At 43.2% G+C, this 22,828-nt stretch overlaps 1 protein-coding gene and 2 long non-coding RNA genes across 3 annotated transcripts in view; 1 reads left to right on the forward strand and 2 right to left on the reverse strand.

Moving 5' to 3' along the window:
- Nucleotides 1-9,287: 9,287 nt before the first annotated feature.
- On the reverse strand, nucleotides 9,288-10,683 carry LOC310734789. The gene is made up of 3 exons (XR_014536132.1): nucleotides 10,574-10,683; nucleotides 10,194-10,253; nucleotides 9,288-9,539 (listed from the first exon to the last, which is right to left on the reverse strand). It is a non-coding gene; the product is annotated as an uncharacterized lncRNA (long non-coding RNA).
- Nucleotides 10,684-11,050: 367 nt separating this feature from the next.
- LOC310734803 lies at nucleotides 11,051-22,429 on the forward strand. The gene is made up of 3 exons (XR_014536145.1): nucleotides 11,051-11,149; nucleotides 16,055-16,250; nucleotides 22,290-22,429. It is a non-coding gene; the product is annotated as an uncharacterized lncRNA (long non-coding RNA).
- Nucleotides 15,417-22,828, reverse strand: part of LOC310734785 (uncharacterized protein) — a gene marked incomplete at its 3' end in the record, with an annotated part of 59,084 nt that continues 51,672 nt past the window's right edge. Inside the window, exon 2 of the mRNA XM_083557224.1 lies at nucleotides 15,417-15,996. Within this exon, the coding sequence (XP_083413350.1) occupies nucleotides 15,417-15,839 (423 nt within the window). The 5' untranslated portion in view covers nucleotides 15,840-15,996. The remainder of the gene's footprint in view (nucleotides 15,997-22,828) is intronic.

Consider the following 22,828-nt stretch of genomic DNA (forward strand, 5'->3'; position numbering starts at 1 on the left):
CAGAAAAGGCACCACAGGCATTGCAGGTCATATGGAAAACCTCTCCAAGAATTAAGTTTTGTTTGGGCATGATACAAATCTAACAAGGACCAAAAAGGTGGTTTATGGATGTGGTGAGAGAGGACATACAGGTGGTTGGGTTGAAAGAGGCAGATGTAAAAGACAGGGGGGTATGTAGACGAGTAGACGTAAAGGACAGGGGGGTATGTGTGGAGAAGCCGAAAAGAAGAAGAAGAAGGTAAAATGTCACCGCATGCATGTTTTAATGTTTAATGACAACAGAACTTTGTGGACGTTCTGAGACGTTCTAAGAAGCCTTCAGCATCCTAATTGGTCTTCCAAGATGCAAGATGTCTGACCAGACTGGATATTTTGTCAATGCTCTTGTTTTTTATTCCTTGCCAGTTTCATTAAGTCAAGTCAAGTTTATTTCTATAGTGCTTTTCACAACAGACATTGTCTCAAAGCAGCTTTAAAAAGAAATCAACATTCAAGGTGAACGGTGTGCATTTATCCCTGATGAGCAAGCCAAGGCGACTGTGGCAAGGAAAAACTCCCTTAGATGGTATGAGGAACCAGACTCAAAAGCGGAACCCATCCTCATTTGGGTGACATCAAAAGTTTGATCATTAATCTTTCAACAATACAGAACACTGGAGAGTGAGAACTAACATGAGTACTGGAGTATAAGATTATAAGTAATGTTCTTTCTACAGTCTTATACAGTCATTATGGTTATAAAACTTGGAGCTACTGAGCTCAACATTTGTGATCATCACAAATCCAGCATCAGCTTCTCCATGCCAGAGCCTTGAAACACTCCAGGAGGTCCAATGTCAAAACCTCACATGTAGTGGGATCCAATTGGCACTGGTACATCTCTAGATGGTTCGGGATGTTTGCGAGTTCGGCATCTACTTCTTGAAACGTCCATAATCTTCACTGGGACATGGTGGGACGTGACTGAAGCTGGCCAAACCTCAGCATGCCTCAGGGATGGGGAAAAAAAGAGAAGCAGTGAAGAGGAATTAGCGTAGCTAATTTTCTTGACCTTGTAAGAACTCTTGCTGCCGCATTCTGAACTAACTGAAGCTTGTTTATTAATGATGCAGGACATTAATGCATTACAATAGTCTATTCTGGAGGTCATGAACGCATGGACGAGCTTCTCTGCATCAGATATAGATAACACGTTTCTTAACTTAGAAATATTTCTAAGGTGAAAGAAGGCTGCTTTTGTAACTTGGTTGATATGATTTTTGAAAGATAATTTGCTGTCTCCCAGGTCTTTTACCGTTGAACTAGTGGTTACAGTACATCCGTCTAAATGCAGGTTGAGATGCTGGAGCTTCTGTATACTAGTTTTTGGGCCGATGAGCAAAATTTTGGAGTAAAATTTGAGGAAAGTTATCGGTCATCCAATCTCTTAATTCTTTAACACACTTAGTTATGCAAGCTAATTGAGCTGTATACCCTGGTTTTATTGAGCTATATAGCTGGGTATCATCAGCATAACAATGGAAGCTAATTCCATGCCTTCTAATAATATTTCCTAAGGGAAGCATGTATATTGTAAAAAGCAGGGGTCCTAGAAATGAACCTTGTGGCACGCCATAATTTACTAGCATTAGCCTGGATAGCTCTCCATTTAAGTCTACGAAATAGTAACGATCGGACAGGTAGGATTTAAACTAGCTTAATGCCTGTCCCTGAATGCCGATGTAATTCTGTAAGCGATCCAGAAGAAGATCATGATCTATAGTGTTGAATGCAGCACTAAGATCTAGTAAAACCAACAGCGAGATCAAGCCTTAGTCTGAAGCTAAAAACAGGTAATTAGTGATTTTAACTAGGGCAGTTTCTGTGCTACGATGGGGCATAAAACCTGACTGAAACTCCTCAAAGATATTGTTCTCTTGCAAGTGGGAACATAACTGGGCAGTGACAATCTTTTCTAAAATCTTAGACATAAATGGAAGATTTAAAATTGGTCTGTAATTCGATAGCATGTTTGGATCCAAATTAGGTTTTTTAATGAGGGGCTTAATAACTGCTAACTTGAGGGATTTAGGGATGTGACCTAACGATAGTGAGGAGTTAATAATATTGAAAAGAGGCCAGCTGTATATAACACTTCCTTCAATAGAGGAGTTGGAATTGGATCTAACTGACATGTTGATTTAGCTTTGGTAATAACATTATACAGCTCTTCCTGTCCTATACATGTAAAACAGTGGAGTTGTGGGCGAGATAATGTCAGGAGATACTGTCAGAGGTTGGACCACCACAATTGTTTTTCTAATGTTATCTATTTTTTCAGTGAAGAAATTTATAATGTCCTCACTACTAAACTGTGATGGAACACATTTTTTAAAAACCTGATTTGTAGTTAATTTAGCTACTGTACTAAAAAGGAACCTGGGATTGTTTTTGTTGTTTTCTATGCTTTTGCTCAGGTGTTCAGCTCTAGCAGCTTTTAGCGCCTGTCTGTAGCTGAGCATACTGTCTTTATACGCAATTCTAAATACCTCCAATTTAGTTTTCCTCCATTTTCTGATGATTTTGATGAGGAAATTAATGAAATTAAGTCATTCTCGTGAATAGGAGTAAAACTTTGTAATTGATTGTCTGTTATAATTACACTGCTGTCTACAGGGTTACTTGTAAAATTATTTGGATTTATATTAACCGTCTGGATAATGAAGTAGCTAAATTTGTGATGAAATCTGCAAATTCTATCAGAAAATCAGAGTAGGGCCCTGGGGGTCTATAAATAATAATTAGTGGAATTGACTGACTGGACCTGCTTTCGGACACTGAATATTTTATGCTGGTGTAAAGAACTTCAAATGTTTTACATTTGTGTTTAGTCTTTTGTGTGACGTTTAGATTATTATTATAAATAGATAATTTTGTTTATAGTAAGCACTTAAGACGTGAGAGATCTAATATTCAGCAATCCTATCTTTAGATCAGAGGTGCTGGCTGTGCGTTTAGTCCTATTTAATTTAATGTTAATCAGGTTACTAAAACAGACTTTCTGAGAATTCATATATTTTGGTTTCGCTCGGGGGACAGACACAGTCTCAATATGGTGGATCCTGAGTGACGACTCTGTGCAGCTAGTAGACGGTCGGTTTAGCCTGTCTGTCTGCTCCCTGGCCTTCTCTCTAGACAGTCACTTGTTAACTAGTGCTGTTCTGAGACTATGACCTATACTACAGGTATACTACAGGCTTTCAGGTTTCTCAGCGGGTGCTTCACTGAGGAGAGCAAACCTGTTGGACACGTGAAGCGGAAAGGAAATGGTGCTCCCGTGGGCGAGCCTTAGCGTTAGCTTTGGCTTTGCGAGTATGCCGCCGAGTCGTCACCCATTCGCCCCGCTGCGAGGGCTATTCATCCACCATGCAATGCCACTGGTGAAAGAAGAGCAGTCATTTATCATCCTCCTTCCTTTTATGGTGTGATAAAAAACTTGATGCTGAAGAAGGTGTAGGAGCCAAAGTTTTTCCTCTGACCAGCCCCATAAGGAAGAAAACCTTGGCCTCATCAGTGGTATAGGACAGCGGCTGTTTGAGGACCACAGGAGCATAAATGACAATTTGCCAGGTTTTATCTCCTGAGTGACAGGGCTACAGTAGGTAAAATCAAAGGCTCAGCAGACAACTGGACAGAGATGTAGATACTGTCTAATAATACCAGACTGTGTAACAACTTAGTATAGCGTTGAGCCACACAGTGTGACTGGTGAATGTAAGATGTATGTATAATGTTTATGGTATCATAACAAACCACAAACCTAATCAAACATAAGCAGCACAATTCAAACCCATGCTGAAACATGGTGGGGTTTCTAGGAAGAAGGCCCATAACTTTTTTTTAGAAAGTCCAGGTTAGTTGTCAATCTAGCTGTTCCAAAACAATCAACACAATTTTCCATTTTGGGTAGAGGAACCAAAGCTATACTAATATGAATAAAAAAAAATAGCATTGTCTTTGTTTTTAATCGTTTCCCAAAAGTTCCTCATCCACACTTCTGAAAACGTTCACGTCTCTAAATTGCACATATGTGCATCATAAAATGCTTCGATCTGCATCATTTCCAACAGCCGTTTATTTACTTTACTCTTTACAATCCTTTGTTTTCACAGTCCACACTGCGATGCAAAAACGCTGCTTAAAAAAAAAAAGAAAAGCTGCATTTACATCGTCTGGAAACGTGTCTCGTTGTGGACGAAAGGCGAAAAAATAAACGTTTTCAAACCAAAACATATTACTGTAAACATGGCCCAAGTCTCTGTAGTTTGTACTGAAACAAAAGGAGAAATCTGCTTTTTGTACCTAAATACAAGGGGAACACCAAGGGCTCACACTAGGGACAGCAATTCCATGTTTTGATCCAGGCTCTTCTCTGTTCTGGCACCGAGATGGTGGAAGGAACTACCCCTAGATATCCTAACAGTCCCTGGCTACCTAAAAGCGACCGTTGAAGACCTTCCTCTTCCTGAAACACTTCAATTAGAACTTTTGAAGTTTGCTCTGTAAAAATCAAGAGTTGTAGTCTGATTTATCTCAAGTTTGTAATCTAGCATACCAGTGTAAAGCACTTTTGTATGCCGCTCTGGACACCGGCGTCTGCTAAATGGCGAAATTGAAATGTTTGAGGAAGTGTGGAAGCTAAAACATGTATCGATACTCAGCAGCAATGCCGGTTGTGTACTTCATTATTATTTATACACTAAAAAAAACGTTCTTTCGGCTTCTCCCGTTAGGGGGCGCCACATCGGATCATCGGCATGTTTAATTTGGCACATGTTTTTACGCTGGATGCCCTTCCTAACGCAACCCTCCCCAATTTATCTGGGCTTGGGACCGGCACTGAGAGTGGCTGGGGTTGGATCCCTGACCGGGGATCAAACCCGGGCCGCAGCGGTGAGAGCGCTAAATATTACATATTGTATTAATTATTATGTTATGATTAATAATTATGATTATTGTTTATGATTATTAGATATAACTGCAAATATAGCTTAAAGTACACAGGTAAAAAAAAAAATAATTAAATAAAAAAAAAGATTTATTATCACTAATTAAAGTAATGCAGATGAGTAATACTCAGTAATCACTTATGATTCAACATAAAACAAAAGAAAAATCAGAATTCCATGGAAATGGATGCCGAGTTATCAAAATCTACAGATCTGTGGCTTCTTTTAGAAGAACAGGTCTAAGAGAGGAAATGAGACGAGGAGGAGAAAACGGATGAATGAATTGCAAATTCAAAGGAAATTCTTAATATTCTAAAGTTTAATTCATCATCATTCATTCATTTTCTCCCGCTTATCCTTAATCCGGGTCGCGTGGGCAGCAGTCTAAGCAGGCCCCCGCCTTCGACTGCTGCCCAATCCTCACAGCACCGTCCCTTATGGTCCCTCCTGCAGGTGGTGAGCCCACGGGAAGGTGGCCCCACGTCACTCCGACGTCACGGACCTTGATATTTCCCTCGTAAGGGACCCCCAGAGCATATAAGGGTTAAGGGCCTTGCTCAAGGGCCCAAGAGTGGCAGCCTGGTGATACTGGGGCTTGAACCCCAGACCTTCCGATCGGCAACCCAGCGCCTTAACCGCTGGAGCCACCACTCCCCCCCAAAGTATTCTAAAGTATTTTTTCTTTAACTTTTGGAACCTTTACCTGTGCACCCTTTTTGACTGCTTGAGGCAGAGAAGGATGTTGCATCTATTATTATTATTATTATTATTATTATTATTATTATTATTATTACTATTATATACATACTATATTATAAGTATTTGGTACTACTATATTTATTTATAATTTATCATAAATAATCCTACTGTGTCCTCCAAACAACCTAATGCCTGCACCAGTACCTCCCAGTGATTTGTTGTTTATTTTATAATTAATAAATTCATTACACTTCCTTATTGATCGAATGTTATTATACTTAAATTTTGTTTTTGCATGTGCTTTTTTCTGATGTTGTGTTTTTATTTTTTTCGCTTAATTTATTTGTTGTGCTCGTTCTGGCCTTTTATTTACTTTAGAACGGTTACTTTTGTAATTAGTAAATACGACATTTATTAGTTAAGACAACTTCGAATATGTAGGTATGCAAAGTAATAAAAAAAAACCTAACAAGTGTAAAATGCTTGAGATTTATTATTATTAAGTCAGTAGAGTACAATCACCTAAACAATCTTAGGAACAGTTTGTTATGATTACATATCAATGCTTAATGATTATTATTCATAGGGCAACAAGAAAGAAAAAAAAAAAATCTAAGAAAGTTTCAAGAAAACAAATTACACTTCCATGGAAATGGCAGCCGTGTCAAAGAAATCCACAGATCTGCGTCTTCTTTGATGAGGACAATGCTAAAAGAGGAAACAAGATCAAGAGGAGAAAATAGATGAGTTCATTGCAAATTCAAAGAAATGTTCTAATATTCTTAAGTATCATTTTTGTACTTTTTCAAAACTTACCGCTGCACAGTTTCCTGACTTCTTCAGACAGAGATGGGCCTTACAGTGCAGGTAGATCTTGTTGGAGAAGCCGGTGAATGTGAACATCTTGAATGAGAATTGGCTGACTGTGGAGTTGCCGTTCTGATACACCTTTACTGTGCCATCATACTTGTTTGGACACCTGGAAAGAGGATAAAATCACTTTTTCTGCAAATGATATGAAAATCATAGTCCCATTTTTAGGCTGTGTGTTTATTACTTACTCGTTAACGATCAGATCCCAGCGGGTGGGATAGTCACTCTGGTTGACAGGCGTGGCCCAGCAGTTGTCCAGCACGAGAGCGACCTGATTGCTGTCAAATGGCTTCACTTCCACAGCTATGTACATTAGATCGTTTACATTTAGGGTCACATTTCCAGTTAATGGTTGCAGGAATGAAGCATTAGTATACGGGATCATGTTGATCTGGTATGAGCCCTCAGCAGACAGATTCTTGAAGATGACACTGAACACAGAAATGATTACATCAAAATGTAAAAAATCTAAACAAAAATAAAATTAATAATAATATGGTACGTATGGTACAATAATATGTATCATCCAGACAGGGCCAATTTCAGCCAATCATATTAGGGTGCGCTGGTAAAAAATAATTGGTGGGCAATCAGTGATAGTGCCACATAATCCAGTTATCCCCGTAAATAAACTTTCTTTCGGCTTCTTCCATTAGGGGGCGCCACAGCGGATCCTCCGCATGTTTGATTTGGCACATGTTTTTACGCTGGATGCTCTTCCTAACGCAACCTTCCCCATTTATCAGGGCTTGGGACCAGCACTAAGAGTGGCTGGGGTTGGTTCCCTGTCCGGGGATCAAACCCGAGCCACAGCGGTGAGAGCGCCACATCCTAACCACTAGACCACCCGGGAACCTTATTATTGTTTATACACTATTTACTTAATTATTTCTTTAAATGTGGTTGTATTTGTTCTGGCATTTCTGCTTCACAAAAATTACGTTTTTTAGTTTGTAAATATTTTCAAGACATATAAATACAGTAAGTATATATATATATATATATATATATATATATATATATATATATATATATATATATATATATATATATATATATATATATATATATATGTAAGATACAAATATTTAAGATAATTTTGGTGTCATCCTAACTACTAGACCACCAGGGGACCTTATCCCCGTAAATAATATTTACAAAATTATAAAAATGTCTAATTTAAACTAAAACTGCGAAACACCATTTAATTAGATAAGATTAGTTCTTAGTTCTCAAATAAAATAAAATGGATCAAACTTCAGGACAAAATCCAAACATGATATAAAATTAAGGTTTCTAAGTCTGTTTTGAAATTTTTTTTACTCAGTATACAGTGTATCAAAAACAGTAATGATAAATGCAGATATAGTTTAATTATGAATTTGTATGCCTTATTAATGAAATATAACAATTATTACTTGAATAGCCCATAAAATATCAATTGATTTTACATTAGTTAAAACAAAAGAATAGAAAATGTATATGTTAATGGAATGTTTAAAGCTTATTTTTAAAAAAGCATAAAATGGTTTTACATTTTGTTGCCGTAGATAGGTAGAGGCATGGAGAGGCATGAAAACTCATGAAGAGTAAAAAATAATAAAAACATGATAAGTGCAATTTTGGATAAATAACCACTGTTATATTTGGAAGAAGTTAAGTTGTTATTTCATTAAATATTTCTTCATTTCTGCTTAAAGTAAGCTGAAGTCAAATTTTTGCTCTTAATATTTTTATTTTCTTGGTTTTGTGTTTCACTCCACTTTGAATAATGACCCAAAAAATCCATGTAGGCTTTAAAATAGGGCCTTAAATGAGCATGTTCCAAGTGAAAGAACAACAATAGTGACATGAGCAATATACCGTAAGTGTATGGGTTGGGCTTTGTATTGTTCCCACAGGCACAGCCAAAGCCTCCATGAATCTTCCAGCAGACTTCATTCTGAGTACAGTTCATGGATTGACACTCTACAAAGAGAGTCAAGCAGAAAAAAAGAATCACACCACAATTTTATCACAGGTGGAGTACAATATTTATATCGCAAACTATCCAAGGAAGCTCGTTCGCTGAATTCTATAGTATGATGTGTAATACAGGAGAAATGGCTTCAAGTAATGTGTTACGTAAAAGTTTCTGCTTTTCATTCAATATATTCAAACCTTAATAGATATATTTATTTATATTTCTCATTTTTAGTTTGATAACATCATATATCATACATTTTCATGAGGAGTGTGTAATTGTATTGTTCTACCAAAGAGCTTAATATTTCTACAATCTTGCATTTATAGGTATATAAAATTAAATATGAAAAAAAAAAGATATTATTTATGCACACACTCATTGAATGTTTACCTTGTGTTGAGTTTGTATAGCGCGGTCCCAGTCCTATCATGGAAGAGACAGAGAAAAGAAAAAGTGAGAGAAATTATACAATTTACTAATTTACAGATTTTCCTTCAGTTTATTTTAAAACGTAATTCGACTATATAAAAAAAATATATATATATATATATATATATATATATATAATAAAATATGTATACCCTAATATGTATATTTATTTATATTTCCTATTTTTATTATTACTTTCATTTTGAGAAATTGCATCCAAAACTATTCCCATATGGGATCAATAACGAATTCTAATTCAGGTTTTATTCATGGATATTTTTTTTTTTTATTTTAATATTTTTACTTGTTACAATGTTACTTATTCAAATGTCCTTCATCTACAATGTTAAAGGCTATTTCGGTATGTATCGTATTGGCAGGTGTTTTTCAGGTAGAAACAAACCAATTGTCGGCATGCTGCTGATGGAGCAACGTATACTTTATTTTATTCATTCAAAGTGACTCCAGATGGCAATGGTACCACCAGACAAAAAAAGATTTTTAAAATAATTGACATGATCTTAATAACACAAATATCAATGGTCTTAGACAGTCAGTCAATGAATGTTTACCTGCTGATGTGTCTGTAGGTGGCATCAGTCATATTGAGCAGGAGACAAGAGAAAAGCAAAATTGTATTATAATTGTGTAATTGAAATTATAATTCCAAATCTATCTATCTATCTATCTATCTATCTATCTATCTATCTATCTATCTATCTATCTATCTATCTATCTATCTATCTATCTATCTATCTATCTATCTATCTAAAACAGAAAACATATCTACCAGTTACTGTCATTGGTTGTATCCCATGACAGCTAGCAGAGGCTAACAACCCATTTGTTCAAGCATCTCTGTTGTCCCTTACTTTCTTTATTCTTCTAATCTCCTTGTCCCAGCTTTTTAGCTGGGACCTTTATCCCACCTGTATGTTTCAGTTATTAAACAAAACGTTAAATTGAGTGACTGACACTCAAATTCAAGAAAAACAGAAACCCAGTTGTCGGTACCACAGATAATAATAATCGTTCCATGACTGGGCACTTGGCATAAGATTAAACACTAAACCATCTAATAACCCTTATCTATTGGCATAGCATTCATGGATATGTTTACAGCTGTTGTGCAGCATGGTCAATAGTTAAACTAGAGCTCATTCTTAGTTTTGACCATGATTGGAGTAAATTAGTGTAGATTCATGACATAGAATCCTCAACACCAAACAAGGACTTACGCTTAAAGATCAGGCATGTGAGACCCAAAAGAAATAGGCGCTCCATTATCATCAGATAATCTAGGATTGGGAAAAAAGAGACAAATTATCATTGAGATTATCTCTCCCAAAGGAGAAAATAAATTTAAAGAGTAATATCTTTGCTTATTTAATCTTATCTTATATCTTATATATATAAATATATATATATATATATATATATATATATATATATATATATATATTTTTTTTTATAAATAATGCATTTTACAAATTTTAGCCTCTGTCTTAGCTAACAGAAAAGCATAAATCCAAAACATAAATAAATGCATTCATTAATAATTTAGTATAAATAAATAGATACAATAACTTATAAAGTAATACATTGGTTTAAATCATACCAGGCTGTAGTCTGTGATAAAAATGTTTGCAGAGTGTGGAATGGTCTAAATCAGGAGAGAATTACCACGGCTAAATATAAGGATCATAACAGGAAGCAAACCTAAAGTATGCAGCAGTCAGGTGTGATTTTCTTGTTGGACAACTCATTATTGTAATTATTAAAGGGCTGGAGGGGGGGGGGTATATTTACTAAATAATTGTAAATGAGGTACAATTTCGTGAGGAGACGTTTTTTTAGTCCTAAGTATCAGTGTTTTGAAACAAGTCAAACTGTCATGGCTATTATTTTTAGGACAGAGGCGTATATACCTTCTGCAGTTTCTGAGTAATATGAAAAGCTATATTTATGTTATTATGTTATTACTAGGAAAAAGAAAACAGAGAATAGTTATAGTTCTGTCTAAAAAAAAATTATTATAAATAATTAATACAATAATTCAATGATTGACAAATTGATTTCACTTATAAAAAAAACAAATCTGCTGTTGTTTGTGAACTTTAGATCAGCATTTAGTATTAAGATGCTCTCCAAGCTTGACCCCAAACTTAGTTCCCCTTCAGGAACTAGACGCTGCGTCGAAACGCTATGGGAACGCCCCTGCGTGACCGCGCTCTGAACCACGTGTGTAATCTGACCAATAGGCGTTTGGAAAGTGATGTCATCAGCGGGCGACGTCGCGTAAACAGGAAGCTACAAATGGCTGCGAGATGGACCAGACGCTAGCTTCTGCTCGTTTAGGTAAGCGCTGTTTCGCTGTGTTTTGATCGAGTGATGGCTGGCAGGCAAGGTTTCCGCAGGTGCGTTCATCCGTGTCCGCGTTTTATTACCGGCAAGGATTCGCATGATCGGTGCGTTGTTTGCTTGGGAGTGGAGCATGCAGAATCGGCTCTCGAGGGTGTCGATTGCTTGCATTGTAGCAGGATGGCTATGCGCACGCTTCGCTCTCGGAGAGCGCTCTTTGAGAAGAGCTCTCTCCCTCGCGGCTCCGGTCCCGCTCTCGCCGAGGCGAAGCGGCGCCGGCGCTCGTGGGGCTCGCAGGCCGATTTAGCGGCGGGGTTGGAGTCGGATGAGTCAGCTTCAGCTTCGTCGGCTGAATTGAGCTTTGGCTCTATCGGAGAAGCAGGCCCGATGGCTGCTTCTTCTCCCGGTACGAGCAGCGCGGCATTACATGTCTCTCTCTCCGAGGAGGGTGAGCTGATGGATGCTAGCGAGCCCGTGGAGTCCTCGGAGCCTGTGCTGTACGAGGAACTCCTCGAGGTCGTGACACGAGCTGTTGCTAAGCTGGATCTAGCTTGGCCGGTGGAGCAGCAGAAACAGCGCGCACCCAGTAAGCTGGATGAGCGCTTTCTGCGTCCTGTGTCGCTTCCTCGGCGCCGGGGCCTGCCGTTCTTCCCCGATCTGCACCCCGAGGTGTCCAGTTCCTGGGAGACGCCGTACTCAGCGCGTGGTTGGGGCTAAGGCGTGCGGCTATGGGGCGATGCCGCGTGTTGAAGAGACGCTAGCTAGCTATCTCTCTCCTGGCGTGGCTTCGTCGCTAAAGGCTCCGATGTTCCCTACTAAGCCGCTACGTGCTACATCGGCTTTGGTGGGGAAGGCTTACGCGGCAGCAGGTCAGGCTGCGGGTTGTCTCCACACCATGGGTGTGTTGCAGGCATACCAGGCTGACCTGCTACGTGATTTGGATGAGGGACTTAGCTCTGGGGCCTCCGACATTAAGGAGTTGCGTCGCGCTGCCGACTTAACCCTTCGGGCCACGAAGCACACGGCGCGGGCCGTTGGTCGGTCCATGGCGGCCCTGGTGGCCACAGAGAGGCACCTGTGGCTCACCTTGTCCGACCTCCCGGACAAGGATCGAGCTGTGCTCTTAAACGCTCCGATGGCTCCTCCTGGCCTGTTTGGCAACGCGGTGACGCCGGTCGTGAACAGGTTCCAGGAGTCTAAGAAGCAGTCGGCTGCGTTCCAGCAGTACCTTCCTCGCCGATCACGTGGGGCTGGTCAGCGGCAGCCCCAGCCCGGTCCCTCCGGGCACCGCGAGGCCCAGAAACAGAGCGTTGCCACCCGGTCTCCGAGGGCAGGGCCTAAGGGTCCGAGGCGGCGCTCTGGGCCCAAGAAGGAGCGGGCTGACCTGAGGGTCACCCTCGCCTCCATCAAACGGGCTGTGGTGCGGAAATCCTGACGATCTTCCGTCAAAGGCACAACCTCTCGCTACGGTTCCCGTCCCTCCCCCGCACCATAAGGGGGGCGGGCCGTTGACTCTGCCACAGGATGTGCTTCAGAGCACGGCCTCCCTCCAGCGGGCGTCTCCCTCTACTTTCGCCCAGAGTCTCGGTACGGGTGGGGGAGACCCGCCGCCTCTCACGAGGTGTCATCAGCTGCAGGGCTCCGCCCCAGCTGCTCTGAGTGGGTCAGAGGCCAGCCCCGAGGGGCTGGTTCCACTTAGGAACTTTCTGGCGGCATGGGAGGGGCTGCCAGATGTCTCCCGGTGGGTCCTGCGGACCGTAGAGGGCGGTTACGCGATCCAGTTCGCGTCCTCTCCTCCCCGTTTCAACGGGATGTGTCCCACCCTGGTGGGACCCGAGCAGGCTCTGGTCCTGGAACAGGAAGTACGCACAGGAAGCTACCCCCCCTCGGTTCGAGAGTCAGGCTTCTACAGCCCGTACTTCGTCATTCCGAAGAAGGATGGCGGGTTGCGTCCCATTCTGGATCTTCGCTCCTTGAACCCTTCTCTCAGGAGGCTCAGGTTCAGGATGCTCACCCTCAAGGGGGTCGTGACTCAGATCAGGTCCGGGGACTGGTTAGTCACGATAGATCTGAAGGACGCATACTTTCACGTCGCCATCCTTCCTGCACACAGGAGGTTCCTGAGGTTTGCCTTCGGGGGCGTGGCATACCAATATCAGGTCCTCCCGTTCGGCCTGGCACTCTCGCCCCGCACCTTCACGAAGTGCGTCGATGCAGCACTGGCCCCGCTGCGGCTCCAGGGCATCCGCATTTTGAATTACATCGACGATTGGTTGATCCTGGCTCATTCAGAGCGTCAGGCGATTCGGCATCGAGATGTCGTCCTCGCCCACATGAAGGTGCTCGGGTTTCGCCGGAACGCCGGCAAGAGCGTGCTCTCTCCGGCGCAGAGAACCGCCTTTTTGGGCGTGGTGTGGGATGCGGCCGGGATGCAGGCACGGTTGTCTCCTGCTTGGGTCGAGGTCATTCTCACCGCCATCAGGAGAGTGCGGGAAGGCCAGCCACTCACTGTGAGGCAGTTTCAGAGGCTGCTGGGTCTCATGGCGGCTGCATCCAGCATAGTTCCGCTCGGGCTCCTGCACATGAGGCCCCTCCAGTGGTGGCTCCAGGGCAGGGGGTTCTCCCTCAGGGGAAACCTGCATCGTGCTATCAAGGTCTCGCGGCGTGCCCTTCGAGCCTTGGATGTCTGGAAAGACCGTCCTTTCCTGTCCCGTGGCCCGGTGCTGGGGGCTCCGTGCCGTCGCGCGACGCTGACGACGGATGCTTCCCTCACGGGGTGGGGAGCGGTCATGAGTGGCCACTCCGCCCAGGGTCTGTGGAGCGGCCCATGTCTCTCGTGGCACATCAATTGCCTGGAGATGATGGCAGTGTTTTTGGGGTTACAGCACTTCCTCCCGGCCCTGAGAGATCGCCATGTGTTGGTCCGGACGGACAATACTGCAGTGGTCTCTTACATCAACCACCAGGGGGGTCTCGCTGGCACGAGCGGTCCTCTTATGGTCTCTGGACAGGCTCCTGTCTTTGAGGGCCATTTACCTCCCGGGTCGGTTAAATGGCAGAGCGGACGCCCTGTCGAGGCAGGGCCCGAGGCCGGGGAAATGGTGACTCCACCCCGACATGGTGGAGCTCATATGGCGGAGGTTCTACAGAGCCCAGGTGGATCTTTTTGCGACCCAGGAGACCTCGCACTGTCCCCTCTGGTTCTCTCTCTCTCACCCAGCCCCGTTAGGGCTGGATGCCATGGTACAGTCGTGGCCGAGGCTACGCCTGTACGCTTTTCCCCCGGTCGCTCTGCTCCCTGGAGTTCTGGAGAGAGTTCGCCGGGAAGGAGTCCGTCTCCTCCTGGTAGCGCCTCGTTGGCTGGGCAAGCCGTGGTTTGCGGATCTGGTGTCCCTGCTCGAGGGCCCTCTGTGGGAAATTCCTCCCAGGAGGAATCTCCTCTCACAGGCAGGCGGAACCCTGGTTCACCCCCGCCCGGAGTTGTGGAGGCTGTGGCTGTGGCCCCTGAGGGGGCACAGTTCGTAGCGGCTGGTCTTTCTACCGAGGTAGTTGGCACCCTTCTTCACTTCAGGGCTCCCTCTACGAGGAGGTCGTATGCTGCACGGTGGTGGCCGTTCGCGTCATGGTGTGCGCACCGTGGTTTGGACTCAGTTAACTGCCCGGTCGGCTCAGTTCTGGAGTTCTTGCAGGAACAGTTTGCCACAGGATTGTCCCCTTCGACCCTTAAGGTTTACGTGTCCGCCATCGCGGCTTATGGCGCCCTGCCCACGGGGCAGTCGCTGGGCAGGCACCCTCTGGTAACACGTTTCCTCCGCGGCACCCGGAGGCTGAGGCCCGGGACACGACCCAGAGTGCCTGTCTGGGATCTGGCTGTTGTGCTGGCGGCTCTGTCTGAGCCCCCCTTCGAGCCATTAGCCGATGTGGCCCTTAGATTTCTGTCGATCAAGACCACCTTCCTCTTGGCGGTTTCCTCCCTGAAGAGGGTCGGGGATCTGCAGGCTCTGTCTGTGGCCCCGTCCCGCCTGGTGTTTGCCCCTGGCATGACCAGGGCGTTTCTCTACCCGAAACCTGGGTACGTGCCTAAGGTGCCTTCGGCTCCCTCACGTCCTGTCGTCTTGCAGGCATTCTGCCCTACTCCGTATGCAGCCCCCGAACAGGAGCGACAGCACCGGCTGTGTCCAGTGTGAGCACTGGACACTTACCTCCGCAGGACGAGTCCGTGGAGGAGGTCGGAGCAGCTGCTGGTCTGCTATGGCCCTAATAGGAAAGGTTTCCCGGCCAATAAGCAGACTTTGAGCAGATGGGTTGTGGATGCGATTGTGTCGGTTAACGAGTTCTCTGGCCTCCCTGCACCGCTCGGGGTTCGAGCTCACTCCACCCGGAGTGTGGCGGCCTCTACGGTCTGGTCCGCTGGAGTCCCGCTCCAGGACATCTGTGACACGGCGGGTTGGTCCACCCCGCTGACCTTCGTCAGGTTTTATGACCTTGACCTCAGAGCCACCCCGGGCTCCTCTGTCCTGCATGCTGGTGCCGAGGCCCTCACTCTCTAGGCAGGGTCTGGTCAGTGTGGCATGATTGGACACTCGTTCCCATAGCGTTTCGACGCAGCTCGAGTTCCTGAAGGGAAACGTCTCTAGGTTACGACCGTAACCATAGTTCCCCAAGGGAACGAGACGCTGCCTCTCCGTGCCACACTCCCTGCATCCTTGCGGCGCTTACCTTCTCTCGCAGTAGCTAGCGTCTGGTCCATCTCGCAGCCATTTGTAGCTTCCTGTTTACGCAACGTCGCCCGCTGATGATGTCACGTACCAAACGCCTATTGGTCACATTACACACGTGGTTCAGAGCGCGGTCACGCAGGGGCGTTCCCATAGCGTTTCGACGCAGCGTCTCGTTCCCTCGGGGAACTATGGTTACGGTCGTAACCTAGAGACGTTACTCTAGGTAAGGTGGGAAGAATTGGCATTAACAGCTCCCATTCACTGACCCTCAACACTGCAGCCTATGGAGTAAAATTATGTGGCCAGACAAAGCTTTAATATCGTTGTAAAATTTGCAAATGACACTATACTGGTAGGTTTGTGAGGTGACCATGTATACAGGAAAGAGATGCACTTTAACACTGACAAGACCAAGAAGTTGTAATAGACTTCAGGAGACTGGACAGGGAAGATATCCCATCCTCACTGGCAATAATATCACTAAAGTGGGTCACCAGCATCATTTTCGGTGGTGTTCACACAAAGGACCTCACGTAGTCCACTTAGGCATTAATAATAAAAGCTCACCAGCATCTCTATTCCAATCCCAGATTGTGACATATGTAAATGTAAATATATTCAGTCAGGTTGCTCTCCATGGTACTGGCGATACAGCTTTTTTAGAGGATGTTGGGGCACACACACAACCGGATCATTGAATTTTAGGACTAAGAGACACTGAGACATATTTCATGAGACTCCACTGAGATTAAGATTCTGCAGAGAGATTAATAAAAACAAAAGTATGTTCCTCATGCCATGCCAATGAAACCTTCCTCTTCCTATAAATTTTATTAAAATTTCTTAAACTTGAATATGAACAAACACATGCACTTACATTCCAACACGCACTCACAGATGCATGCACACACACACACACACACACACACACACACACACACACACACACACACACACACACACACACACAAAATTATATTATTTAAATTGACCTAAGATAATTATTTTATGGTATTTGAATAAAGTAACTAAAAGCATGAAAATTAACTGTACTACAGTTAAATATTTGTTCAACCAGGAAAAATATTCTATATATAGAATAGCAAAGTCCACTAAAGGTGGAAAACATTCTCACATTTAGCTCCTAAACGTTAGAATAATCTTCCTCCTGACAGTGTTCGGGGCTCAGACACAATCTCTCAGTTTAAGTGCAGATTAAAAACATATCTTTTACAGTTTTTACCAGTTGCTTACACACAAAATCTTTTTATGTCACACGATTTTTGAAACCTCTCACTCAAAGTGCAAAACTACATGTCAAATCTCCAAAACCATAAGCTATTTCTCAGCCTTTGACTCAGTCTTCAATTGCATAAAACACTTTTTTCAAAACACTACACACAATTCTCTACCTAAAACACAAAAATCTATCAGAAAGTAACTTGCATTCTTTTTCCAAACACAACTGATCAAAATGCTACACTTAGTCACCAGGTCACACAGACACATCTGCAAAAACTAATTGCTTAATTGATCACTAACCAATCACTGCTTTACTTTACAGTAGTATAGATAGGCCTATAAATAGATCAAAGATCAGATTACCTGTTTTGAACAATGGTTGCTAACAATGAACAGAGAGCAAGAGGAGAAGGAAGAGGAAGGGTAAGGGGAAGGGGAAGAAGAGGACGAGGGCAAATAAGAGAAGGATAGAGAGCCATCTCTGATGAGATTAGGGCAACACTTGTTGATCATGTAATCAACCATGGTTTGACCATGAGAGAGGCTGGACTGAGAGTGCAGCCCAACTTGAGTCGATTTCCAGTGGCATCCATAATTCGAACCTTCAGAAATGAGAACAGGTATGCAACTATGTAATGACTATTTTAGCATTATAGTAATGTACTGTAAAATACGTATGACTGCATAGTATTGCATAAACATTTGTCACTCTAAGCCCTCCATTTACTACACTGCATTGAATGGATGCCCATGTAATTTGTCATGAATTTATTTATGTGGATGAGATTGGCTTTAACCTCACCAAAACCAGGCGCTGTGGACGAAATGTAATAGGACAGAGTTCAATTACCAATGTCCCTGGACAGCGTGGGGGGTAATATAACCATGTGTGCTGACATCATTCAAAACGGGGTCCTCCATTACAATGCCACACTGGGTCCATACAACACCGGCCATATACTCACTTTTCTGGATGCAATTCACACAATGCTTGTCCCTAATCCAAATCAGGTGCCTGCTAGGTTTGTGCTTATATGGGACAATGTTAGTTTTCACCGGGATGTTCTGGTGCAAAACTGGTTTGCCACCCATTCACAATTTGTAGTTTTGTACCTACCCCCATATTCACCTTTTCAAAATCCCATAGAGGAATTCTTCTCAGCCTGGTGCTGGAAAGTGTATGATCGCCAACCCTTGGCCCACATGCCACTTCTCCAGGCAATTGAGGACGCATGTGGGGACATAGAGAAAACGTAGTTTGTGATGTGGACGAGTATTGTGGCCAGACCCAGCTCGGAGAAGAGATGAAGCTTAGCACTGGGGACTGCACCCCCCCTCCCCCCTGCCAATTCCTGGACCGGGACCCCACACAAAATTTACTGTATTCTACTGTAAGGAATATACCTTTGGTTTTTGTTTATTGTTTTGTTATATGCTACTGTATACAACAGTAATTTTTGGCCCAATACATATTTTCTGTTTCTACATTGCATTGGCGTTTTGAGAATTGTGTGTAGAGTTTTGAAAAAAGGAGACTTGGTTTTGAAAACGTGTGTAAGCAATTGGTAAAAACTGTAAGCAAAGCCTACACATAACATACATTACATCATAACCTTGTGCTCCAGAACATCTGATCACATGCGCATTATCAACTTGTGCTGTTAATATCATGAACAGCAGCTATGCTAATTCCTCTCCACTGCTTCTCTTTCTCTCCCCATCCCGAGACATCCTGAGGTTCCTCCAGCCCCAGTCACGTCCCACCTCATGACGATTGTGGACCTTCAATGAAGTAGATGCCAAACTCGCAAACATCCCGTACCAACTAGAGACGTACCAGTGACTATTGGATCCCACTTCATGTTGAGTTTGGACACTGGACCTCCTTGAGTGTTTAAAGGCTCTGGCATGGAGAAGCTGGTGTTGGATCTGTGATTATCTCAGATGTTGAGCTATTTTATGAGTAGCTCAGTAGCTCCTAGTTTTATAACTATAATAACTGTATAAGACTGTAGAAAGAACATTACTTATAATCTTATTCTCCAGTGTTCTGTATTGTTTAAAGACTATAATCAGAGTCTTGATGTCACCCAATTGTCACCCAACTCCAATGGGTTCCCCTTTTGAGTCTGGTTCCTCTGAAGGTTTATTCCTCATAACATCTAAGCGAGTTTTTCCTTGCCACAGTCGCCACGGCTGCTCATCAGGGATAAATACACACCAGTCACCTCCACCATTCACCTCAAGGGGAATGAAAGTCAGTAGGAGTAAGACGGAGTACATGTGTGTGAATGAGAGGGAGGGCAGTGAAGGGGTGCAGTTGCAGGGAGAAGAGGTGGAGAAGGTGGAGGAGTTCAGATACCTGGGGTCAATAGTGCAAAGTAATGGAGAGTGTGTTAGAGAAGTAAAGAAAAGAGTGCAGGCAGGGTGGAGTGGGTGGAGAAGAGTGACAGGAGTGATTTGTGATAGTAGGGTACCTGCAAGAAGGAAAGGGAAAGTTTATAGGACTGTGGTGAGACCTGAGATGTTGTATGGATTAGAGACAGTGGCATTGAGTAGAAGACAGGAGGTGGAGCTGGAGGTAGCAGAGCTGAAGATGTTGAGATGTTTATTGGGAGTGATGAGGATATACAGGATTAGAAATGAGTTTATTAGAGGGACAGCGCATGTAGAATGTTTTGGAGACAAGGTGAGGGAGGCGAGATTGAGATGGTTTGGACATGTGCAGAGGAGGGACATGGGGTATATCAGTAGGAAAATGCTGAGGATGGAGCCACCAGGTAGGAGAAAAAAAGAAAGGCCAAGGAGGAGGTTTATGGATGTGGTGAGGGAAGACATGCAGGTAGTTGCTGTAAAAGAGGCAGATGTAGAGGACGGGGGGTATGGAAACGGATGATCTGCTGTGGCGACCCCTAATGGGAGCAGCCGAAATAAGAAGAAGAAGAAGATTCACTTTAACTGTTGATTTCTGTAAAGCTGCTTTAAGACAATGTCTGTTGTGAAAAGCACTCTAGAAATAAACTTGACTTGACTATTTCAATTTAAAATGCTTAAATTCAGTCTGTAGACTTCAATGCTAATAAATACAGTCTGTAAAAAACCAGGGGGTTATCAAGGTTTTTGCTAGCTTGAATAACAACAAAATCATTAGGAGAATGTCTATCATCAAAATTATTTTTCGACTAAAATCCACAGCAACTTGTATACGTTGACAAATCAGTATTCATACTTTATAATGTTATAATGTTACCCAATTTATTGTAAATTCAAATGATTGTAAATATTAGCATGGAAATTCTATATTTAAGCCGAACAAAACAACCAAACTTGTTCGACAGGAACCAGGAACGCACGTGTATAAAGATATCTTACATAGAATTATTTTAATTCAGTCTAAATATACCTCAGAATACCTATCAGTCAAAAGTATGCAAATGAAACATGCATCTGTTCGAGCAGGAAATAAAAACAATAAATTTTTTTAAACGTGGTAAATACAAACTTCAAATGCAAATTTGTGCAAAAGACACATAGACATGAGTATCTGTAGTAGGAATGTGTGATATGTTGAGAGATTTTGCTATATCGGTTTAGAATATAATGATAATAAACATAATAATAAAGAATATAAAATAATAACAGCAGTAATAGTAGAAAGGTAGGTTTGGTTTATTAGGGACTGGCATGTGCATGGTGCACAGTGTGCAAAAAAATAGGCAGGTGAAAAGGCAAATGCAGATGCATCATGCAAAATGATTGTCTCACATTTACTGACATTTTCTAATATGTTCCATGTGACTGTACCAAGATATTCATACATGTCTGCCGCCTACGCGACTAAACACCTAGGCTAAGCGGAAAAACAGAGACTCATCTTACATAATAGAGTACAATAAAGTTCACTAGGACATGGGGTATTTCGGTAGGGGAATGCTGAGGATGGAGCCACCAGGATGTAGGAAAAGTGGAAGGCCAAGGAGGTTTTTCAGAGTTCACAAATAATCCATAATCACGCTTAAGAGGCAAAGTTAAGTATATATAAAAGTTTAGCATTCATTATATTATCTCAATGCCTGTGTCAGGGGTTCTCACGCTGCCTCTCTCTGCCACACTCAGCACTAAACGCCAACACCTGTCCCTCGGTACCGTTCCCCCTTTTAAGCTCCCGTCCCGCCTTGCTCGCTGTCGGACCCCCTAAGTCATGCAATTGATCTCAAGGATTTCCGACTGCCAGCATTCCCCACAGGTTCTTGCTCCCGGTTTCAATCGGACAGATTACATACGTATTCAAACCCGCGTTTCGGACTGAACTTGCTGTGCGGATTCATACCCGCTTTATGGACTGCACTCGCTGTGTGGATTTATATGTGCTTCACGGACCACACCTGCTTTCGAGGTTATACCCCCATTCGGATTTCTTCCCGCGTTACGGTGTATAACTCTCCCCGGACTCTGTTTTTTTTCTGAACATCATTTCAGTATGATTGAGTTACTTCCGCTTCCTACTTGTGGTCATAACCCTGACAGCTTGTAAATGTAATATATGTTATTAAGGCTGGTGAGCAGATAAGGCTGATGGATTAGGTTAGGGATTAGAAAAGGGAAAAAATACGACAGTTGATGAAAACTGACACTCACACATCCCAGGTAAATTCCTGGGTTGATTCTAATGCTCCCAGCACCTCAACTCTGCGTGTTTCTCCGCCCAGGCCCAGCGCACCTACAACGCGGCACACCCAGGTATCGTTCACTCTGGCACCAGTGCACCACGGACCCTGGATGCGGCAGCAGCAGAAGCCACGAGCCAAGCCCCAGTCGAGGACGTCTCCCCCGCCACCACCACCGGCCTTCGAGATCTCGACCGAGAACCGTTTCGCCCCTCTCCACGAGATGTAACGCGATACTCTGATTCTCGGAGATTTCATTGTCCGGCATGTCCGCGATACCGGAGCCAAAGGTAAGGTGGACACTCGCTGTGTTCCTAGTGCTCGTGTTCTCGACAGATTACAGGATCCTGGTGGAGACAGTACGCAACACATCGCCCACAACAAGGATCATAGTGTCAGGACCTCTTCCCACTTACCAGCGACGGGCTGAGAAGTTTAGTAGACTCCTTGCACTAAATGAATGGTTACAGTCATGGTGTCGAGAGCACATACCTCTCTTTATTAATAACTGGAACTGTTTCTGGGAGCATCCTAGGTTCTTCTAGGCAGAGTTGGAGCAGCAGTGCTATCAGATAACATCTCTAGGATACTTCACACCATCTGACTGGTAAGACATCAGGAAATCTTCAACTATGAGAACACGCATACAACTGACCAAATAGTTACAAGTTCACACACAGCCCAATTTATAGAAACCATACCTATCCCTCATGTAGTAAAACCAAGAATTAAATACATAAGATCCAGAAATAATCTTATTACAGTTAAAACTGAAAAATGCTAGGTAAACAATCACAACAAAGTTCTGAAGTTTGGTCTTTTAAACATTAGATCACTTGCACCCAAAGCACTGATTGTAAATGAGATGATCACAGAGAATAA

The sequence above is a fragment of the Silurus aristotelis genome (assembly GCF_946808225.1).
Source record: "Silurus aristotelis genome assembly, chromosome: 12".
NCBI lineage: Eukaryota > Metazoa > Chordata > Actinopteri > Siluriformes > Siluridae > Silurus > Silurus aristotelis.